At 42.0% G+C, this 24570-nt stretch overlaps 1 protein-coding gene across 2 annotated transcripts; it reads right to left on the bottom strand.

Moving 5' to 3' along the window:
* Positions 1-891: 891 nt before the first annotated feature.
* Positions 892-24312, bottom strand: ppm1aa (protein phosphatase, Mg2+/Mn2+ dependent, 1Aa). Of its 2 annotated transcripts, none has more exons than XM_036541737.1 (6): positions 23928-24312; positions 21648-22498; positions 21196-21313; positions 17734-17845; positions 16606-16663; positions 892-1248 (listed from the first exon to the last, which is right to left on the bottom strand). In XM_036541737.1, the coding sequence occupies exons 2-6, from the start codon at positions 22479-22481 to the stop codon at positions 1213-1215; spliced, it is 1158 nt and encodes a 385-aa protein (XP_036397630.1). In that variant the 5' UTR covers positions 22482-22498; positions 23928-24312; the 3' UTR covers positions 892-1212. The 2 variants fall into 2 exon arrangements, with proteins under 2 accessions (XP_036397630.1, XP_036397631.1); XM_036541738.1 differs by lacking the exon at positions 892-1248 and adding an exon at positions 13860-14039.
* Between the last annotated feature and the right edge of the window lie 258 nt (positions 24313-24570).

The raw sequence follows: 24570 nt of genomic DNA, 5'->3' as shown, positions 1-24570 counted from the left end.
AGAATATATTTTAAAAAACATATATATTTTTAGCTCAATCAACATATCTAAAATATGTAAATTATTAAAATTTTGGCGTACTGAAATATATTCCTGCTTTGCAATAGTCTAAACAGCATATTTCTCAATATATTACAATGGTCACTGTCATGGTTCTTTGTTCAATACTTTTCATACAATGAAATCTGAAAATATTTTCTTCACCAGCATTTTAAATGTGTTTTATATACTTTTACCTGAATGCTTTATCAAATGTTCTGCTGCTTTATGACATGTTAGTTGCAGTTTTGGTCTCAGGCCCTTCCTCATGAAGCTCTTGTGATATGCATCATATGTACCTTGTCATGATGTCCTTTATAAGCCTGGATAAGAGTGTGCATCAAATAAATAAATAACACCTTGATGATGGACAGAGTATGGTCCTTATAGTACTGTGTGATGGATCCTTCCATGTGACATCAAATTTGCTGACATACATTTCCACAGAAGATCTAATAACAGAGGTTGTGATTGTTGAACTGAAACAGTGAAAAGTCTTGTGCCAATTTGTGCCTGCCTGGTTTCTTTTATGACGTCTTAACTTTGACCAACACATGACTTGGTGTCATTAAGTGCTTTGTGTACCACATTATATTTGCCACTTTACACATTTAACGAGAGGTTAGGGATATTAAGATTTTGAATGTAAAATTTCTATTTTGCATAAAATGCTTCAAAACAAAATAAATATTACCAAGTTATTGAAACTCCGGAAAAGGCAGTCTATTTCCCAATTCATTTCCTACATTAGACACACCCTTAGAGACAGGCATTCAAATGTGTAGTGTGGTCAGAAGACTGAAACCCCTTTTTGTGGATGTTTGCATTGTGCAATGACAAAAATTGGGCCCTGCATATACTGTGATTACTATGATTTCTGAACCAAGCATGCTATGACTCAACTAGAACACAAACTGAACCTGCCTGTACTGATTTTCACCTGTAGAGGTGACACTTATGCACTGATCACATAAATAGAGGAGGAGGGGGTTATTATGGTTCCATTAGTTCCTCCATGACTGGGTGCTCCCCTTTATTCAATTACAGCACCATTTACTTAGCACCAACCTAAAATTTCAAGGCTGGAAGATGACAAAAAAACAAAAACAAAATCAAAGCAACATCAACCCGTAGAACTGTAGATGCGTGGACGTCTTGCGTTTTGGTCCCATTTTAGCTGAAACCGCGGAAGAGGAGGATGTCAGGGTCCTGGGAAAGAGAGCATCGTCTGGGTGAAGCCATGGTGTAATGGCTGCATGTAGGTGGGGGAAAGAGGCTTTCCGCTCCCGGCACAGAGCCGAGAGGGGGTAGCAGGCCACGCTCTGACCCCGAGACTAAGAGCAGTCGGCGGCACTCAAACCGTCACCAGCACACTCAGCCTGACACCTCAGATGTCGCGCCGAGGCCTCGGATCAGACGCGGCCACGGTCATTCAGCTGACGCAAAACGCAAAGCAGCCGTCTTCGCTCAGGTTTTATCAGAGTGGCGAGCCACGGGCGAGCATGCCGGGTGTCGGTGTTATCCGCGTTACGAGAGCGCGTGCAGGCGAAGTGATTCACTGAAGAAGGGTGAGCAACAATAAGCAAGCTACAGGCTCCATGACATAACCTTGCATCAGAGATGAATAAATTGCTCAAAGCCACAACATTCCAAGTTAAGTGCGCCTGAAAAAAAAACTCCAAACAAAAGCTGTCGTGCACAACCAGTTAATGTCATTAACAGAAACAATAAGGACCAGGGTTAGTATCTGGATGAGTCGTATTAACCCACTGAGAATGCTCTTTTCAAGAACTGCTTCATGTTTTCTTACTACTTCTACCTATTACATGGTAAAGCAATTTCGAATGATATAGTCCCTTAATATACACTATAAACGCACTGATACTGCAGCATGTTCAACAATGGCTGCTGACTCCCACTGGATGAGCACATGGCAGCTTTTTGATATGTGACTGCTCTTAAAAGCAGAGTATTATCTTGCTTATTTCACACAGTGTAGCTTTCATTACTGACATGTTCAGAATTCCTTTAGCTCGCCAATTCCCTAAAAAGTCGCAAACCCACGTGACTTTCATGAGATGTATATTCTGCTCTGCGCGGCCCAGGAAGGCTGTGACCAGTGGTGCAGGTTATCCAATCATCAGCTGAGCAAATGATCCAAACGGCACAGACACCATGCGCCCATTCTGTGAGAATCTGCATCCATTCTGGGACATTCCGCAACAGCCTTAAGAAAATCACCCTTAAAGCCAATGGCAGAAACAGAATATGATGACAAAGCGTTTCCATTTACCTGCAAACGGACTGGGCATCCTCAGATCTTAACATAAAAAACGTCTCAGGATAAATCACACAAAGTGAGTAACGGCGACATGGACACTGTGGGGAGTGGATGCCGATACACGGGCTAATGAGGAAAGGTGCTAATGCTAACGAGCATTTCCGCCAGACCTTAACGAGGCCATCTGATTTGGTGCCCTAATTTGCGGTGAGCTGCATCTCAAGGGAGCGGGATAATGAGCCAGGCAGGCTCCAGTGCTGGGGATTGTGTAATGCACAGTGCACAGGCAAGAACACAAACTCCCCAGACACGAGAGAGAGAGAGAGAGAGAGAGAGAGAGAGAGAGAGAGGGAGAGAGGGAGAGAGAGGGAGAGAGAGAGAAAGAGAGAGAGAGAGAGAGAGAGGGAGAGGGAGAGAGAGAGAGAGAGAGAGGGAGAGAGAGAGAGAGAGAGAGAGGGAGAGAGAGAGAGAGAGAGAGAGAGAGAGAGAGAGAGAGAGAGAGAGAGAGAGAGAGGAGGGGGGAGAGGGAGAGAGAGACAGAGACAGAGAGAGAGAGAGTAGCAGGATGTCATCTCTGCCTGCTACGGCTCAATTCTGTTTGTTCAATCCCATCATTGTGTCGCTGTGAACGAGTGAGAAAAGCTGGTGCTCTCTCTAACCTCAGGCCACGGGTGCACACTCACAGCAAAAATAGAGGGGGGAGGAGGGAGGGAGGGAGAGAGATAGAAAGGGAAAAGAGGGACGGGAGACCAAAAAAAAAACTGTTGGTGTCCCTCTAAAGGTCATATTTTTATACAACAAGCTATTTTCATTGAGATAAAGCATAGCTTGAGTTGACCTTGGGAACATGGCATCTCAGGCCTATTGCCAATTCATTCTGTATCAATGAGCAGCGGGCACTGGCCACGCCAAACTGGGTGTGCTCACTGCGCTTGATAGCAGGCAGATTTGCCATGCCTTACAGGACCCCCAGTAAAAATGATTTAATGTATCTGAAGCTGTAAGTAAACTGGAAGAGAGCCCACTGACATCAGATACCACAGCCCCAGGGTGGATCAGGCTAACTGCTGCGCGGCCGCATTAGTCAGACTTAATGGTTCTGCTGAGAGAAACAGAGCATGACATGGGCTAAACAATGCAGGCAGACAGGGTGGCCACGCCGACCATGACGCTGCCGTTCTGGATGTGGAGGACGAAAAGATGAAAGGGCTGCATTTTGTTGTCATGCTGCAGGTGGCCCGAGGTTTAACCTCATGTGGTCTTTCCTGATAAAGGTGTTGATGTCTCCGATTGATCTCTCTTTCAGTGTACAGGTACACCAAGCTACTGCCACGTTCATAAACATATTCTCCACACGCTGGTTCATATATATATTTGCATACAAATACATAGCTGAGTTGCCTGTCAGAACAGAGAAACCCCTGGCTAGAATATTTGTGCATCTTTATTGTGTGAGGTAATGGGGACAAAACTCTTGTAAGTTTACATATTGGTATTAATACTTTAAGTGGGAGATTTTGCAAAGGGTGGTGGTGGTGGGAATTTCCATGGAAATTTATGTCAGAAACTTTGGAATGTTTTTCAGTTCTACACACACAAGCACAGGTCAGGTCCCCTTTAAAATTAATAGAGACTGATTCCTAATCTTTAAAAGATTCCCTAATCATAGATTACACATGATTATGCTATCTTGAATTAGCTGTCAGCCAGTTAGTCATCAACCTTTCCTGAACTGTTTAGCTGACTCTCTTGAAGTTTAGTATACATAATATGTGGTGTACTGATTGCTATGGAAATCATGAGACAAAAGCTGGTACAATAAACAATATGGCCACAACAAGAAAATAAATTTGCATCTTGTTCACACATACACATACATGGTACTGTAGTATGGGCACTATTTTAAAAAATTGCTCTAGAATTGTAGCATACATGGTACTGCTCAATATTTCATGCTATCCAGTGGCTTTTAAGTGTCTCATGAGCCAGCAGCCATCAAACCTTGGTTTGAAACACATGCTCATCTCCATCATCTAATACTGCGTACAACACATAAGGAACTTAAAGTAACATCAGCCACATGTCAATCATGTCCCTGAAACAGCACATTTTTACATTTTTGAATGTAAATGGCTATGCATTTTAGAAAAATAGTCGGCTTTGTTTACATGTAGAGGACTATGGGATGTGTTCTCAGTGTCAAACTGAGGTCAAGAGCTCACTTAAAGATCAACAGCTCCTCATGAACTGGCTGGCCTTTCAGGCATCGAGATGTGTCTATAGGAATCCATCTGAGTAGCTATGCAGCTGCTGCAGTCTTAATGAGCGAAAGTTTGAGCATACATGGTCTCTAAAACTCACGATGGGTGCTGCATCTTGCAAAACATTACAGAAACTTAGAGGGCTATGACAAGTGTCTCCAGCACTCCACTGAGGTCAGCAGGTACCATGGTCACATTAGCGGTAACAGCACTGTTAGCGAGCATGTTTTCTGCCATGGACTCCACAGTTGCACACAATGATCAGAAATGTTAATACTCAAAACACATCAACCAACAGAAAAACAGCACAGCATAATTAAAACACCACTTTACAGTATTTGCTTCTGCGCTTCTCAAAAACCCATTACAAATTTAAATGTTCATTATGGGTAAAATCCGTTTAAAACCAGGAAAGAAATTATCTAATTTTCTGCCAGCTTTTTGTCATATTACTCATAAATACAGAAAAAATACCATTAAACTATATCTGCATGAGACTCAAAAAATGACCTAAAATGGATTACAGAAAAATATATATGACATACCAAAGGTTTTCTTCCTAGCATAAAAAAAACTGTGGAACTCTTTAAGTAAATGCTCATACATACTCAGGCATTCTGCAGTGCATGACTGTCACCACTCCAGCAATCAGGTGGCTTCAAGTTTGCCTGTTATAATTGTGGTTTGTACTTTTTTGTGGCAGAAGTATACTTTACAAGTCCATACTGAATATTTGCAAGGCACAAAAAAACAGGTGAGCAATTCATTTGTCATCCCCAGCTCTTTTTTTAATTTAATGGCAGGATAGGTATAGTGTTACTTGGCTGGCCTGCAGTACAATGACAGGTTAAATCAAACTAAAACCCCTTTAAAAAAGAGATCCTAACAAAGCTGAACCCCAGGTACAGGTGAACACAACCCAGATGAGTGTGCGATGGGTGCACTTTAGGCTAGGGTAAATTGGAGCTAAATCTGTCTCATCTCTTTGAAAGTTTGGACTGAATTAACGTGTCAGGGTAATCTGTATTGTCAAAATCCACACACTGACGGTTGACAATATTAAACAGACCACTTCAGTCCACATTTTAAGAAGATTTTAAAGAGGAAGCTTGATGATTCCAAAGAGAGCAACCTATTTGTATTCCAAGTAATGGGTTTTGTCAGTTCTCTCGATTGATAGCAGTGCATCAGCTCGGCGCGCACCTTAAAATGTAAATGTTGATTTTGGCATGGCCACTGAGCAGACATGTGAACAAGAGAGAATTCTTGCTCTGTGCTGAAAGCTCTGAAATAGTATAGTCAGTGATCAGTGGGTGCAGGTGACATTCTCAAAATCAAATCACTCTGGCGCCCTCTAGCATGGCCCCTATTTGTGACATTCATGGGTTAGGTGTGTGTCTTAGCACTTCACAGTACTGCAGACATTTTTTAAAGGCTGCACTTTAATTCAAGCTAAAGAATGGCACTTTAACGAATACGACAGAGGGAATAAATATTTATACAGTGCAAGGACTCTTACTATTAGGGACATCCCATCAGAGGACAGCAAAACAGTGGAATAACACACCGATTCTTAATCCTGCTCCTGGGGGCCCTCTCCATTTTACCCTGCTCTACCCACCTGACTGAACTCAGCAGTGGCACTTTTGATTAGCTGAGCACACCTGATGAGAGCATGTTAATCACACTAATTTCAATCAGGTGTGTTTGGAGCAAGGACAGATGGAAGATATGCAGGACAGTGGGCCTCCAGGAGGAGGACTGAGAAACACTGGAATAACCAACAAGGCTGACAGCATTGCAAAAGTGATTTCATCCCAATCTTATGGGCAACTGTCCGTGGATTACCACCTTATTCTCATTTTATTATGCTACAGAACATACAGCAATTACAACCATATTGTTTTCCACTGTAATGGAGCGCTTGACGGCACAGTCTCAGGCATATGTTTTAAGGCAAAGATGTGGCTAGCATGAGCAGTGAATTGTTCGCCTCCCCCTGACCGGTGCTGCAGATTTCAATGCGAAATTGTTTCATCTGAAATGTGTTCTTGCACTATTGAGGTGATGCCCTTTGCTCGCTCTCCAGATGAGTCCTCGCATTACAATCTCACAGTAGCCTCTCTGAAAACAAAAGCCTCTGTGTGACTAGATTACTCTCCCCTCGGGCTCTTAAGGCTACCTGAAGTGACCAGAAAATTACTTCCTTACAGGCTAAATGACCACGGCACTAAGTAAAAGCAAGAGCGTGCCGCCTTCTCACAGCAACTGCAGCCTGGTTTAATTTAGCAGGCCCTCTACATTTTCCTCATTATTGACAAAGGCTATAAAAGCTACTACGGCACGCCACATTCATCTCCCTGCCAGACAGCCACAACAACAGAAATCATACCTGATTTATCAACCGCCTGGCACTGTGCATCATTTGAACTTTTGACCTTCTCACACAGCTTATGACATTATGTTGACATTTAAAGTAATCCCACCCGCAGCCCTTTGTGAGCCGTCTCGCGCTGCCGCTGCGCGCCCCGCCGCCGTCCCCTCCGCGCTCCGGCCCCGCAGACCGCCAGCCACGGGAGCCCCGCTGTAATTACTTTCTCAACGTCAAAGCCTCTGACACGGGAGCCGCGGCCCACCACGGCAAGCAAGCAAGCAAGCAAGCTGCAGGCCCCCATGCACAGCCTCGGTGCCGTTCCTGCGCTGCTCCGCTCTCGGCCCCTCAGAGCTCACAGATGTGCGTGTGAGTGAGTGTGTGTGTGTGTGTGTGTGTGTGTGTGTGTGTGTGTGTGTGTGTGTGTGTGTGTGTGTGTGTGTGTCAGAGTGCACACACCCAGAGCAGCCCCCTGGAAGCGTCTTCCACTGCTGTCTACAGCGATCACCGGAACACTCAGCACTGCCTCTCCCTCCCAGCTTCCACACTGCCAGGCAAAACTCCCAGCCTCATGGTACTGCATTAGGGACCATATGGCAGCAACATCCACTCCACAATTTAACATGCATGGGTGACCTATACGTCCCACAAGAGTATTACTCTATGAGTAATGCGGTTATTAAAAAGGCAAAGGTCAACTGATCCGGTAAGAAATACCACTTTAGATTTACAATGATCCAACAAATCCAAACTAATATTCTACATAGGTCTACAGAATATATGATACACAAAAGACCATTTTATAGTTTCACAATTTTGTTTTTTTTATATATATAACCTGGGTCCCTACATGGGTGCTCAACTGTGAGATATATGACTGAAAAATATATATTATTCACACCCCTGTTGACTAGTAGCATTTGGTAAATAGTGCATTTTCCAATTTGGCAAATAGTGAATACATGCCATTTTCAAATCAAGCACGGAGTATTATTCATATCAGTTTGTTCATGATACAATAATCTGACATCATCTAACCATTGATTTCTGTCAATTCACTGTTGTTTAACATAATACATTTATGTCATGACCTCAATTCCAACAGTGGGGGTTGGTCACTCTAGTCAGTCAGTGTATATAGACATCTCTAATCCATAATCTTTCTGGTTCATACACAGACAAATTTCACCAGGAGCAAGGCAGATTACACTATATCATAACAACCTTCACAACTCTGGGTGTGTTTTTAAAATAATCTTAAAACTTATTAAAAGAAAACTAACTTGCATTTTTGGAGATTACCTTTGGAGATCTACTGTACTGAATCAACATTTGATATTTAATGGTAACGAGTAATTAAACAGTATTATAAGGTACAGAAACAGGATTTTGTTTCAATTGTGTAAAACTGTGACAGAAAAATTACAAGCTCAACATGATAAATATTAAAAGAATTCAGCCATCTGATTGCAAATGATCAAAACGCCAACTTGATTTTTGACTGGCCTATATTCTGACTAAATAAATTATTTCACTTACATATTTCAGATGACATTTAAAGGTTGTAACATAATTACCAAATATTACCTGAAGCATACATTTTAAAACAAATGGCTTATCTGCTGTTATTTCCTTTAACCATTAGCAGTCTTCTCTGAGCAGCTGAGGAAAGATTGCAGAGGAAAGCTATGAAGACAGTCACCCATTTATTTCGTGGAACACTTTCCAAAACTGAAATAAATTCCCAGACTTATGCAAAAAAAGAAAGAGAAGTGCAAAGGAAAGAAAAACAGCAACAATTCACAAGCAAGGAGTGCGAAGTAGAAAACTGAATCTAAACAAATACAGTTTCAGGTAAAGGGGATGAAACATTTCCTTCTCCTGAATTACAACATTATGTACATAAAATATACAATTACTGAACTTTGTATTAAGTCATTCAGAGACCTCAGAGAAGCAGCTGAATCAACACAGGCAATACCATAGCAATCTACACAAAACAATCTACAAACAGGAAAATATTCGTGCGCATGTATCTATATGTGGAAATACACGGAAATATGTGCAGACATATGCGTATGGCACTATCATCTTTTCGCTGAACAGACTGACCAATTATTTAAAATGCACTACATTTCCTGAATGGTAAGCAAATCAAACAAGCTTTCAGACCGCAATAAGATTATTTCTTTAACCCAAAAAAGGTTCAAAAGTTGTCATTGAATATATACACACATTTACTGACAACTTAGCAATGCTTAAAATACTGAGGCATTTGGATGACTACCAACAAGAAACGAGTCTTGCTGGTGCTGGTGTAGGGTTGATACAGTAAGGCAAAATGGTGAGCTTATCAGTGAGTTTAAAGGTTAACCAGATAGGTTTCAAAGTCTCCCTACTGACACCCACCGTCTTTAATTTTAAGTGTTCACAAGTCCACCCATGGTGAATTTCTCAAGCATCTCATTATAATTAACTTTATATAACTGAAATCTGCTCTTAACACAGCTGATTTAAACAATGATGTGAGTGTAGGGTACCCTGTCATTATAGTCAATGCACTTCAAACCAGCAAAAAATTATTTTCTTCAGGGAAAAGTAATTTTTAAAATATCACTTTTAACACCACAATCAATGCAAATAGTGCATAATTTCCTTTAAATCATATTCTGAAGAAATGTTCCTAATAACATAATAATATATCTTGCCTAGTAAGAAACAAAATGGCAGCACATTTGTTTTGAAGAAAATCAATCCACTGCCAATAATGAGGCCTTCTTTCCTGACTATTGCAAAACTACAAAAGAAAACCCACGCACTGCCATTACACAACCAGGGGTACATATGCCTCTATGAAGCTACGACTTATTTTACAACACATATTTATACTGGAACAAACCAGTGGAAACCACCCCTTCACTTTGTTTCAGATCTTTCATACCTTGAAGAAATGAATGACTCTCACTAAATTAAGACGCATATAAAGAGACATGCTTGCTTCTTGCACGCCTTCTGTCCAAGAAACTTTCACACAAACTTTCACCCACCAGACTGACTGAGATGGCAATGAACCATAAGAAGCCAGGGTACTGAGCCTGACCAGGGCACAGAGAAATGAAGAACCTTGCTTCATATTTAAAAACCAAAAAGACAGCCGAACAAGTGCCAACTCTACTGCGGCAATGTCATATTGCCGTCTACAACATGATATGCTTTACAACTGCTGTGAGAATTGCAACACTTGTGCACTGTGCTACATCTAAAGACCTTACTTAAAAAAATACAATTAGTCACTACATTCAGTCAGTGTAGAGTGGATTCCTTGGCTTGATATTGTTGAAGACCAGGAAAAGGATAAAACTGATAATTTACCCCATGCGTACCTAAAACAAATGCACACCAATAGTTTTTTTTTTTTTTGGTTTTTGTTCCGCTCTCTGCCCTATATGATGTAATGCAATCATTAATTGGACAGGTTTGTAATGGTTAATTACAAGACAAGTGCTAGTGTTGGTTTAGATTTAGCCTGGGTTCCTTAAAAATAAAGTGAATGCTGCAAAGAAATACAGAACTTGGTGCATGTTGCCGATTCCCATTCCCACTGAAAGTGAGCACTACACTGATGCAAAGATGGTAAACCGAAGAGTACTTCCCATTTACCTCTCCATGCAGAACCAAGCCTTTGTAAATGCAGTTTAAGGAAAAAAATGAATACATTTTTCCCCGTCAGATAAAATGTTTATTTCCAGCCTGAAACAAGAAAAACATTGCAACACTAAATTAGTTACCAGCCTGCAAGGTTTCAGAGAATTAAAAAAAATATTTTCCTTGATTAGTTCATTTGTGAACATTCTGAAGAATGAATACAGATATACATATGAATTATTTCACAAAAATAGTTTTAGCTTATGAGGAAACATATGCATTATATAAGAGAGTAACCTAACAACCTTTAAAAGGAAGATCATTCTCTTATCTATCCATAGGGGAGATCCTAGCTTGACTAAAACCACACTAAAATGGTGCATGAGGTGTCCACCAGCTGCAAGTGTAGGTTATGTGATGTTGGTTCCCTTTACACAAAAATAAATGATAGGGGAGCAACGGCAACATTTATTGTGGTAAAATGTTGAGAAATACATTTCTTTTTCTTCTCCACTTGATCAGATGATTGACATCATGTTACTGAATTAAGGCTACATTAACTGCATGGAATATGTACACACAAGGCAGGACCAAATCACAGTCATGGAAAAAAAAATGTCAGCACATCCTTGAAAAGAAGAAATTCAGAGCACCACATGTAATGTGGATTTACAAAGACATATGACAACAACACAAGGAAAGTGATACAAATAACCAAAAGTAGGCTTTTATTAAACTGAATTGCAACTACTTTTTGAAGACAATTTCCACACCAATGTTTTCACTTCTTGCAAAGGATTCTGGGACCACTGCCTCCTACTGTACAAGTAAAAAAATATTAATGAGGAATTTATTAAATTCTTTGCCTACAATTATCGAAGACAGGCTCACTACTGGGCTGAAATGTATTTCTGGGTAAAATTCTGGCATCTTCTATTAACACACAATGATCTCTATTCAACGTGACAGCAATGCACTTTGTGCTGAACTTTGAGTAACTAATTTACCCAAGTGCTACTTTCTTTCTTTTACTTTATACAACATTAGGAGCTCGCGATCATGGAAATAAATGAAAAACGTGTAAGAAGGGGAAAAAAAACAAAACAAAACAAACATTACACTTGCTTAAATTAGCTACTCAAAGTTAAGGACAAAACCAATTGTAGTTTGACCAAATCTGGGCCAACATTAAAGAGGCTCAGTTAAAGAAGAGCAGTCAAAGCTTGTGGCTGAGAGTTACATTATTAGATTGTCAGTTTTCAAAGAAGAATTTACAAAAACCCAGTACATTACCCTGTATGGATACTAACAAACAGGACTATGGTCTGGAGGATCAACTGAGCCCAAGCAAACATATTCACCTAGCAAGCCTTTCCCTCACAGAGTTCCATTTAAGTCCATTAAATATCCAAAACAAAGTAAAAGTAGTTTGATCATCAGTGTCTTTATCTTTAGTAATATTATTTATTCTTTAAAAGTTTAGGTCAAAATCTTACATAACAATTTTACCACAATGCACTCTGAAGACATTAATGGCAGAAAATAAAATCCAAAAAAAAAAAAAAAAAAAACTCTCAAAAATATATCACAAAGTGTTAAATATAGCTTTAGTCAGTGAACACAGTCATTAAAAAAGAAAAGGAAACAGGAAAGGAAAAAAAAAAAAAACTCAGCAAAGAGCAATCATACCAGTATAGCAGCAACTGCAGCCAGCCCTGGCTCCTGAGGCGGTGGGAGGTCTCTGCATTACAGTGTGCCACACCACTGCAGGTACTCTGGGTGAGCTCCTTACATTGGTGGATTTGTTCTTTGTTACGGATAAATTGTTTCTTAAAAAAAGAATCACCTTTAAAAAGCAGGTGAAACATCTGATCAAAGGTTTTGGGTGGCGAGGGTTAGGGGGTAGCTTCATATCATTTATTTTACATTAGAAGGCCTTTCTAAAGCCTGTAAAAAAAAAAAAAAAAAACTGCAGCAGCTAAAGTATAACTCACTACTTTGTAGGGGGAGGACTTTGGATTTCAATTTCTAATTCCAATTCCTGATTAATGTTGCAGTTTATTTTTCCCAACTTTAGCCCCCATCAGGTTCTCAGTCCTCCTTCCTGTGGAGGAGCGAGGCCCTGACGAAGACCTCCATGTACAGTACGTGTAGTCTTTGAATCGTGTTTGTGTGGAACCAAACAGAACGGAGGAAGAGGAAGCGTAGTGTTGTCAGCACACAGACGGGGGAGGTGCAGAAAGAGGTGTGGGGGAGTGACTGTGGTGCAGCGTCCGCCTCTGCGTCTACAACAGGCCCGTCCTCCACAGCACACCGAGAATACTGATCCTGCTATACCTGTATACTCATGCGTACACTCATGCGTACACACACGCACGCGCGCGCACACACACACGCGCACGCACACACGCGCACAAACACACGCGCACAAACGCACGCGCGCGCACACACGCGCGCGCACACACGCGCGCGCACACACACGCGCGCACACACACGCGCGCACACGCGCACACACGCACGCGCACACACACACACACACACACACATGCGCACACACACAAGCTTAGCCTGGCCCAGGGTATTGAGGAAAAAAGGGGAAAAAAAGGAAAAAAAAAAAAAACCGTAAAAGTACTTCCCAGGTTTGCAGGAACAGAAGCAGAAGGGAGGGCTGTGTCACACACGCTTACCTACCAGTGGGTGCACAAAAGCAGAATGCAAGAAAAAAAAAAAAACAAAAAAAAACAAAATGCAAGAAAGACAGCAAAGAAAAATACATGTCATGATTTCGTTTGATTTACAAAGCTTACTCTGCTGTGAGCTTATAATTTACCCGTTTCTTTAAAGAGCACATACTAAAAGAGAAGAATGGGAGATAAATCACTCAGAGGACTAACAGTAACATTCTCTGAACAGAAGTTTGTTGCAGTCCAAAAGACCAGAAAAAAGGCAGATAGTGCATACAGGGTTATCATTTTTCTTTTCATTTTTTTACTTTAACTAAAGCTGCATTAAATACAGGCTTTTTTTTTTTTTTTTTTACAAAGACAATTGCACTTCACAAAAACAAAAATATACAAAAACACAGAAGGAAAAAAAACTGGGTATCAAATTAATTACAGTCATGAATCATTTAAACGGATAAAAAAAATAAAATAAAATGGTTTGAACTTGGTTGTTGTGGTTTAGGGGGTGGTATTGAACAAAAAAAAAAAAAAAAAGAAAAGCAAAGAAAAACAGGAAAGGAGCACTTTTAGCTTCCTGGGCAGATTGGTGCTGTACTGCAGCATCTCCAGCTCCCCATCACACATTCCCTTCTTTAAACAAAACCTCTGGAGACTGACGGGAGAAAGGGACTGATGAGCTGTGGTCTTGGAAGGTGGCTGTTTGTAAACTCTGTGCTAAGCAGGCTGTGTTACCACATGTCATCTGTCGATGCTGAGTCCTTCACAAAGAAAAGGAGGAAGAGCCCTTTAGCGTCTGGACTGGTCACAAGCACATCAACTCCTAGAGACGGCCTGGGCCGAAGGGTTAAAGCACCGCGGTGTCGGGGCCTTTGCGCTGCTGCGCGGTTACATTACAGACTAGCTGTCCGGAAGCACGGTCATGTAAGACCTTGGGATGCAGCTCAAACACACCCTGCAACATCTTTTCAGTTCTTTTATTGATGACTTCTGCTTCACTAAAAATATCTCCCTGAGGATGCCTGCAAAACACTCGGCATATCCCCTCAAAGCAGTGAATAGAGATTAACACTCCAGTGAAGACCGGATTCAGCATCTGGACCTACTTATAAATATTGCACGACAAGACTCATGACAAAAGTGACATTAAATACATTTTGATGAACTGTGTAAATGTACTGGTAAATGCATAAAATGTATAAAAGTGCGTTATATGAGTCTTCCAGACTACAGCCCCTAGCTGTGGGAAGAGCTCCCTGTTGCCATTATAAGGAATGAGTCACTGGCAATCTCCTGCCACAGACTGAAAACTCACCTTTTCAGGTTGCAACTCGAATGAGGTTGTTCCCTGAATGAGGACTCCTCTCCTCTCTCCTGACACTTAAGACCATTCTGCACTTGTAAAGCAGCTGAAGGTCAGATTTGGAAAGACTAGGATTCATTATTGTAGCGGTGTAAATGTAGCTATGATTGTCTGAATGTGTTGCCTGCTCATTGCTGTTTTAATGCCTGCTCTGTTCTCTATTTTGTACGTCACTATGGATAAGAGTATCTGAGAAGTTAATGACTGTAAATGTAGAAAGGCAAACATACACAGATTCACCATGATAATAATTAGAAAATTCGCAATTTTTTTTTTTTTAAGATAGGCTTCCTGTCAGTAGTTTTAATTATGTGTGATATCTTCATTTAGCTCCCTTGAAAATCCAAACGAAGTGAACAAGTATTGAATCTAACATCAATTGAAGACCTATTTGTTCTTTACCGAGGTCAAGTTCACTTCACATCCTTAATTAAAAGTCACGCGTGTTCCTTGCAATACCTGCTTTTCAATCTCCACAACCTCACAAAGGCAACAGGAGTATCATCATACGCTGAGGTACCGCGCAAAGTTCTCCTTCATCTTACTATGAGCGGCTCTGCAGATGTAGGGCTGTACTAACTGCCCAATCACATCATCCCCTTCACCTACCCACTTACAGCACCCCAAGATCATCTATGGCTCTTTCTGAGGCTGGCACACGCACGCCAAAGAGCTTGTGTGAGCATGCTTCCTGGACAACTAGTCTTTAGAACAGGGTTTTGGTCATGGTTCACTAACCATTCCATTCTTTTTCCCCCACAGAGGACAGGCTGATAACATCAAAGGGAGGGGCGTGAGGAATCAAAGCTCTTTTTACATTTATTTACAAAGATTAAGGACGAACAATGCCAATGTGAGGATGAGCTTAATACAATGAATGGTAAAGAAACAGACACAGAAGTGATGGATTAATTTTACTTTTGGTGGTTTTTTTTTTGTTTTTTTTATCAATTTATGGTTTAATTTGCCAGCGAAAGTAAAACTTGAAGTATAACCCCCCCCCCCCCCCCCCCCCCCGCCCTTCAACAAATGAGGATGATTAACGGTAGCTAAAAGATGCATGACAACAAATCAAAGCAAAAAATCATATAAGCAAACAACAAATCCAAAACGAAACCAGCCGGTGGACCCCTAACCCCTTCTTACTCACTAACCCTTTCTGTAATGATTACACAATATCTGCCATTGCTTACAGGGAGCTGAGAAATATCTTTCAGAGGTTTATGTCAGCTGAAGCAAGAGAGCTAGCTGGCTTTTATACATGACCAAAGAAGCTCCTCTTTCACACTCCCTCTTCCTGCCTAATGACCTCTGCTGTGTGGACCTGACTCTGCCAGCTCAGACGGTCTGTGGAGCCGAGCCCTTTTCTAGCACGTCTGTCGCACTACGCCCTCCACCACGTTCATCTGAAAACAACCCCCCACCGAGGGAGCTGAAGCCCCACATTTCTGTGCTTTTTTGATGACAGATTCATGGGAGGTTATTTTTATCCACAGCAGTGGACAGAGCAGCACAGTGCCCTATCTACCCCACTGAGACACAACTGTGAACCAGCCACACATTTCGATGCGGCTAAGTAAAACCTGGGTCCCACACAAAAAAAAAAGAAAAAAAGAAGGAAACACAAACCACACAATGCCTGCTTGTGATATAAATGCCTCAAATGACAACATTTGAAGGGAATGTGGAAATGGTAATGTTACGCTACCCGGTGAAATTAAAACGTGGAAATTCAAATGAAGAACAAAAAGACGAGACCTTGGTGAATTTTAAAAACATCCCAATCAGCATGGATTTCAAGGATGAAGGGTTTACACACATTTACCCATGACTGCAAGCACATCTTTCAAAATTCTGTTAATACCAATTAGTCAGATAAAGCTTGAAAACAAACACGTTTTACACCGACGTGCACACACAAGCATTTATGAGAAAGCAGACGCTGACAGAAAGGAGATACTTACTGTGTCATCACTCCGGTATGGGTTGAGTCTGTTGTATACTGCTTCGATAACACTCCGTCTGCGGCAGGCAAAAGACAAACAGGTTTTAGGTTTGGCATCTATGTTGTAAACAAACCGCACAACCAATACATGTATCAACCAATACTAAAAAAATGAAATGTGCTGCTGTTTGCTGATTATCGTCTGCCATCTTGTTTTTGAACAAAAATATGACTGCATAAAAAGCAATGTTTCAGCCTGGATCAGCACTTCATGCCTACTGTTAAAACACAAAATGCACAATTTCACAACACAGAATATACTACTGGTGCTCCTTTCCCTGAAAGGAAAGGCACTAAAGTAAATATCTGACACAGCCCATTTCTTTACAGAGGACTCATGTGCATGGCAAGGTGCAAGGTTTTTAACAGTTATGAGATGATATATTCCTACACCTTCAGTGTATTTCCTGGCCAGGTGAACACAGGTGGACTGTCTGAAAGATAGGGCTGAATGCCACTTCTCTTTTTTGTGAATGACACTGTTGCTCTATATACACTGTGAATCATGCCAGGCCAGCATATTAAGGCCTTATCCACTCGAAAAATCAGCCGGCATGCAACAGTACCGCATTCATCTGCCTGCATGCAATTAATGTTTAATGATCCCTCCACACATCCGGCGTGATAGGAAAAATGCGAGCCGCAGACCTGGCGCATATTTAAAATGCACGGCGAGGCGGCAGGTCATTTCAATTCATAATCTCTGATATCTTTCTACACTGCAGCTTCACCACCATTTCAGAGCAAATGATGGGTTGGTGATTAAGCACAAGGAAAGGGCAGAGGAGAAGCAGCAACCATACTGATGCTCATGATCATTTTTCTGTTATTCTCAATACAAGTACAGCCAATGCAGGTTTCCCACTTAAGCACCAAGGTCTTAAGATCCTACTGATACGGAAAAGTGAAAACAAACAGGCCACTTTTTAACAACTTGGGTGCAAGTGAGAGGTGGCTAACAGCAGAAGCTCGGCTGCAGTGACCATGATCATATTGTGGCTTCAAACAACACTCTTTAAATCAGTGGTGTCACAAGTGCTTGTTTGTGTGTGGTGTGTTTTAGCAGCAGGCTCAGGAGGGCACTCACTTGCTGGCCAGCTCTCCCCCCGGCGGGAGGTTGGGGATGCTCTCCGTTGCTAATGTACGCATCACATGGACTAAGTCTGGCACTCCTTCGTCCCCCTGCTTCTTAATGATCTCTGGGAATCAGAAGGACTTCTTGGTAAGTGGATTGTCTGGCAGATGCATCAAATATTCATATCACTTGCTAAGAAACCACCAACAATAGAAATCCTCACAGAGTTTGATATAACAAGGATGTCTTAGGAAGGTTGCGCGTCACCACCTGATCCCTGGAAACGCCACTTAGGGGTTCTCCCTCTGACTCACGGTGACGTCAACTTGCCTGAACTTAACCCATTACAGAAGAATAATTACAGGGGTTCTTTGGCTTGGATATCACTGGTTCTGTCTGAAAGGTACCTTGAATTATTTAATGTTTGGCAATATACACCTTAAGGTATAGGTATAACTTTAAAGCGCTGTTACGGTGCTTTAACAGACTATGCCTTTACCTGTGATACATTTCCAGTAAATAATTTGAAAACCATGGCTAATTGTGAGACTACATCTAAATAAATAGCTTAAATAAAAAAGCCAAAGAACTCAGACTCGGTTCAGTAAATATCTTTATTGGAATCATTGTTAACATCTAACATAACAACATCACATGTACTCTCTACATATCTACTGAGGTACCAATGTACAAAAATAAAAAAAATCTACTCATAACTAATCCTCATATATAAATATAAGGCTAGAAACACATGTATTAAAATGAGATCTTAAATACAGCCTAAAGATAAGCCTGTCGATTGAATACAGACATCCTTACACTGCAGGTACTGCATGGGAAAAGAATGCCCCCTTCATTGGCTTCACTTTCCTGTAGAATTACCTGCTTTCACAGTGCTTACCCTACTCATTTCAGCCCATTTAGCTCATATTTAGTGTTTCAGTACAAATAATACTCTTTCAGACACAGAAGGGCTGATATTGGTCTGGATTCACTTGTTAACATTTCTTTTATGTAAAAATGTGAAAAAGTGAACCCACTCAAAATCACAAAGGAAAATGGTTTCCCCCAAATGTATGGACACTAAAAAATAGATTTATAAATCATTTTAGCACGTATAAAAGGATGAGATTCACCTACAATTTTCAATACTGTTAGGAAAAATGTTTAGTGCACTGTTTTGTTTACACTTTTTGGGAGGCGGAGACTCTTCATTTGGCACCATTAAGAAGGCTAGTTATAAGGGCAAATTTATAACCAGCAAAACAGTGAATCCAGCAGGTAACTTTACAGATAAAAGAATGTACCAGATAATTACGCCATCAAAATAAATTAAATAAATAACACTCCCCTTTCTCTGGGGCCTCACATCTTGCTAAATTATGAATTCAGTTTATTGGGCGCCCACTGGCTCCCAGGGTCTCGCCACCTGCTCTCATTCACTTACTGCATCCAGCGATTATTTTTAGCGAGTCCACAGTGCATCTAACGGACAAACAAACAGCTGTTACTATGCTCAGCAGAGCGCTGCTGCACCGCTGTTGTGGTCCCTTCCTCCACCCTTTCCCTACATTCTGGGAAATTCCATTTTAAGGCCACCAATCCTCGAGAGAGGCAGAACTAGCAGATATTCAGTTGGGAGCCTGAACCGGTGAGGCACTGCCTTACATAGCGCAGACGCTACAGAACAGCAGTCCTGAGTCCTACAGCTACCAATTCACACTGCAGAGTTCAGGTGAGAGCTATCCTCTCCTCTTACACCACCAGCTTCAATAACCTTTAAAGACTTTCAAGTACTGCACCAAAAAATGCAAATCCTGGCACTGACCACTTACTTTCCCAAGCTCTTCCGAGTCTGACTTGTGGCAATTCAGATTCAAATCGGCACCAAACCAAGGCCTTGTGACTGCATACTCGAACACAACCCGAAATGAAATCACTAATTTAGCATTGTAAACAACCCTCAGATATTTGTAAGCCACATATTGAAAAATACAACATAAAACATACGCCTACAAATAAAGAAGAAATTGCTCCGCTTTCCAAACAGCAGATTAACCATTAAAAAACTGCTAATACTGAGTACTGCAAACATCTTAAATAAAATATACACCAATTAAAAATACAAAAACATAAAATTACCTGCTGTATCTCAAACAGCTGCAAAGTGCAGAGCACAACTAGACCAGCTTGGAACTTGTGATTAACAACAAAATGAAGGCCATCCCTATTTTGTCTAATGATAGTGTTCACTTTTTTCACTGCATGCAGCATGAAAGTATAGGCAGGCACATACTCTATGGAAATGATTAGAATTTACTTTTTTCTTTTTTTAAAGTAAACCTCCACTATTATCTCAGCAAAGGGTGCTACAGTAATCTAGTGAGTTTTTAATCTGCACCTCATGCACCAATAAAGTACAAGCAGGCGTGGACAGTATGACATTAAAACTGCTGTAATTCACTTTAAGTAAACCTCTGCATTACTGCTTTGGAACTAGGGGCTACATAATCCCATCTGGAGTTCCCTGACTACTAGTACTGTCAGTGAAGACACATAAATTAAAACAAGTGAAAAAGGTGAGGCAAAGGAATATGTTTGCTTTGATAACATCAGCCTAACAATGCAGACTTAGTCAGTTCCTAATCACCACATGACCTGACACCAGATATGAGCTTGGTTTGAGAACAGTCACTCAATGTTTTGCCTGTTAAGTCCCCCCCCCCCCCCCCCCACTAGTCTATACTGTGCTACTATTTTCTTGACTACAAAGAATGATAAAACATGTGCAATCGAAACGCATATTAAATGCATGCTTACCCTGGTAGATATGAATACAAACATAGCACTAAGGCAATGAGTTTACACTGAAACAGAAAGATTAACAGTACGCAACTGTACTGTACAGCTTCCTTGTACATAAAATGGCCCATCTGTTTTCATCTCTTTGCTACACTAAAAATCTTTCCATATAGCAGCTTTCAAGATAAATGACACTTTTACTGTGTATGACATTTCGGTTAAGGGTGTATTCTAACACCTAAAGAATGAGCTCAATTTTGCATGTCACATCATGCAAAAGTAACATAGCTATGGAGAGGTAAAAATGTGACAAGGCCATAAGCAATTAAACTGGGCTGTCTGCTCCCTTTGATGAGAATTCTGTAAAGGAATAACACACACATTCCACTGATTGATCATTTCTAGATCATTGTGTATCCCATTTCCCTTTCAAACTTTAAAAGGCCCATTTTCCCTGTTTAAATCTTCAAAAGACACAATAGTCTTAATGTAACAGGCCAACTATACCTACAGCAAGTAAACTGTAAAGCCTTAAGATTAATTGCTGGAATTCTAGGAGTACAACACAATTAAGAATGCTCAATTGGCAAATGTAGATGGCAACTTATAGGTTTCATTCAGTATGAGGCTCTGTGCAAAACAGCTATTTAGTAGCTTTTTTAGATGCTCCACCTTCTACTCTGCTTTCCAGGTACTTATCAAGCTCCGCCTCTCTCTTCACAGCTTCCGCAGATACCTTGGGTGCGCCAGGAAAGCAGATCAACACCACACTCATGTTGTCCCGGCTTCCCTGTTACAGGAGAGAGGGACAACCCTGGGTCATTACCACTCCCATTACAAATCAATTATAGACATGTGAACATACAACGCCAGACAACAGTCCGTAGAAACTCTGCTTAGCATTAAATGAAATCCTTCTATGTATCAGAGCACATGAATGAATGTGTATATGTGATCTCTGGGACCATGTCATAAACGCAATTATTTGTCAGTCAAACTATCTGTTTACTTGTGGCATATGTGGCATGAGTGTAAGTCATGAAGCAGTGTACTCCTCACTGTCACACTCCTGAGAGTAATACCTAATCTTCTTGAGCAAACGCTCCTTATTTCATTGACCTTACCTTGTACAAACAAGTGTCAACAATCTCGTTGCAGACTTTCTCAAGATCATCCGTCACCTCCAGCCTGGACCTGACAAAGTCACACAGTTCTTCATTGGCCATGACATCCCAGATGCCATCGCAGGCCAGGACGATGAACTCGTCGTCCGACTCCGACCGCTCGATCTCGTACACTTCGGGCTCCGGGGAGACCAGCTGCTCCGTGGGGCCCTTGCCGTGCACGCACTTGTAGTCGAAGTCGCCCAGGGCGCGGGAGACGGCCAGAGAGCCGTTGACGCGCTGAATCATGACAGAGCCGCCGGCGTTCTGGATGCGCTCTTTCTCCAGCGGGTTGCTGGGCTTGTGGTCCTGCGTGAAGAAGTGCACCTTGCCGCCGCGGCTCAGCAGGCCCCGCGAGTCGCCGCAGTTGATGAAGTAGGTGTGCTTGGGCGAGATCATGACGCCCACGGCCGTGGAGCCGCTCCGGTCCACGCTGTGCTTCTTCTCCGAGATGGAGCGCATGTGCTCGTCGATCTGCAGGAAGCCCGTCCGGATGCCCGTCTTCACGCTCTCCACCGAGGGCTCCTGCTCGGCGCCCCGGAAGTCCGGGTTGTTGGTGATGTGCTCCAGCAGGTGCTCGCAGCAGTACTTGGCCACCTGCGAGCCAGCGTGCCCGTCGTACACGGCGAAGAAGGACCAGCGGTCGAGTCCGTGTGGGAGGCCGATGACCGCCGTGTGCGCGTCCTCCATCTCCACCCTCCAGCCCTGCATGCTGCTCAGGCCGTAACGCAGGCTGTTCCCGTCGCCGTGCGCGTTATGCTTCTCCATCTTTGGCTTGTCCAAAAACGCACCCATTTTTGCCTTCCTCTAACCTGGAGGGTGGGAAATAGAGAGTCAACTTCATGACTAGCTACTCAGGCTGTGCTCAGAGGTCATACAGGCCACACGGGTCAAAATAAATGAGTATGGACAAACTTCACCACAATATGCACACTTGTGCTTAACTTTGTCAATTTCGCAGACATGCAAAACTCAAATTACATACTTTAAGGGCATGTATACTATGTCACTGTTACCATAGCAATCTTTACTGACAGATAATTCCATAGAACACTAGAGAAGAAAAAACACCTATTCTAAAAATACACACCCTCGACATCACACACACAAGTTACCAGACAAGTTTGGAAATACAAATACTTTCCCATTATATACAGTAGCTCGACAAACACATCTACTTAAAAAAACATTACATCCTCGCTCATTACACTGGACTCCAAGTCATTTGGCTAACAGCTCTGATCCTAGACAACGCAGTTACTGTGCAAGAGACTAACAATACAGCTGTGAATAAAACCTAGCCAGCTAATGTTAGATGACTAACATCGGTCATTCCACTTCTGTATTTTCTCTGTCCTCATTAGTTCCGGTACACTATGAAAACACACACAAACGTTAGACTAGTTAGCTAGCTACCGCCAACTATTTGGCTAACTTGACAGCTAACGTTAAGTAACCATAGTATCTTGGGTTCCGAGGCTGTTATTACCATTAGATTAAATCATAGGATTAAAGAAACACTCGGTTTGCTTTCGTACTAGCTAATTCACACGTAACAGGTATGTTAATATTTTAACTTTCGTAGTTAGTTAGTTAACTAGCTAGCTAAAGTCCATTCACAAAATCGCAACACACGCATTATCTACAGGATAGTTAGCTCTACCTAGCCAACCAGCTATCTATGAAGATACCCAAAGTCCATGGGTCGCTGCTATTGTCGGCCACATAGGGCTGCGTTACTAACACCGCGACGCCCCGCTGGCCTGGCTACACTGTAAGCTAGCTAGCGACATCCATCGCGGCTCTCCAATACATGCAAGTTAGCTAAAATTAGCAGGCAAACTGGCTGCAGACTAGCTAAATTCCATTAGTTAACTTGCCATCATGACCAACCGCCGCACCAACCAATGAAAATGGTGGCGAAATCCAAAACTAACGTTAAATCCATTACCGATGTTTATCGTGTTGAATTTCTAGTATATGTATACAGCAGCGCACCTTGCATCCCAGCTAAGCGGCTAATTTTGCAGCGGTTACGTCTGCTATGTGGCTAGCATGCTAAGCCACAATGCGGAGATAAACAAACAGCCTGCGCTGTAGCAGGCCGCGGACCTCCTGTCCCCTAGGCCTAAGCGCCCCCTGATTTACACGGCCTAACCCCCTTATTGCTCTCTCTGTCTCTGCGTAGCTTCGCTCCTCAAAAAAAAATGTACATCGCAGGCGGAGCTCTTCCCAACTTACCAATATCCGAAATGAACTCTGAGGTATAAAAAAAACAAAGGCGGCGGGTAGAAGCAGGAATAGCTAGCTACCGGGGAACAGAAACAGCGAAAAAGAGACGGCTAGCTAGCTAGCTAGCTTAGAGGGATAGACAAGAGCGGTAGGTAATGGGGGAGAAATCGCCTTTCAATGCATTCAGACTGAAAAAGAGAGAGACTCCCCGTTCAGGGCGAACCAGGGATGCATTACTTGGACCTGTCAGGCGACGAAAAAATATATTTTGAAGACCATTAATGTGTCGGTGGTTTTTTAGGCCGGCGTGTTTTTGTGGGGAAAAGCCCCTAACGTCAGCGCTCTACCCCAGCCTCCCTACGAGAAGAGCCTGCACCTAACAACCTAATAACGACAGCTCTGGGACCCGGATGTACATACAGCAGGTTGCCCGCATGAAAGGATTACATCACCAGAACCAAATATAAAAGCGAGCTGGGCGAGCTCAGAACAGCGCTCTTACTGCGTCAGTGAGGTAGAAATGAACTCTAGCTAGCTAAGAAACAGTTTCTGCTTGTTGGTATACCGTGGGGTTGTTGACAACATAATACCGTTGGCACTGTAACTGTTAAATTATTCGTTGAAAGCATTTAATGTTTCAGTCATTCAACGA

This window comes from Megalops cyprinoides, chromosome 12, assembly GCF_013368585.1.
Source record: "Megalops cyprinoides isolate fMegCyp1 chromosome 12, fMegCyp1.pri, whole genome shotgun sequence".
NCBI classification, from domain to species: Eukaryota; Metazoa; Chordata; class Actinopteri; order Elopiformes; family Megalopidae; genus Megalops; species Megalops cyprinoides.
This window is presented reverse-complemented; position numbering and strand designations above follow the sequence as displayed.

Excerpts from the sequence above, each read along its gene's own strand:
- ppm1aa (XM_036541737.1), bottom strand. The coding sequence starts at position 22,481 with ATGGGTGCGTTTTTGGACAAGCCAAAGATGGAGAAGCATAACGCGCAC. Across the intron at positions 21,314-21,647 it reads TTGACACTTGTTTGTACAAG|GGAAGCCGGGACAACATGAG; the intron begins GTAAGGTCAATG and ends CTCCTGTAACAG. Across the intron at positions 16,664-17,733 it reads GGGGGAGAGCTGGCCAGCAA|ACGGAGTGTTATCGAAGCAG; the intron begins GTGAGTGCCCTC and ends TGCCTGCCGCAG.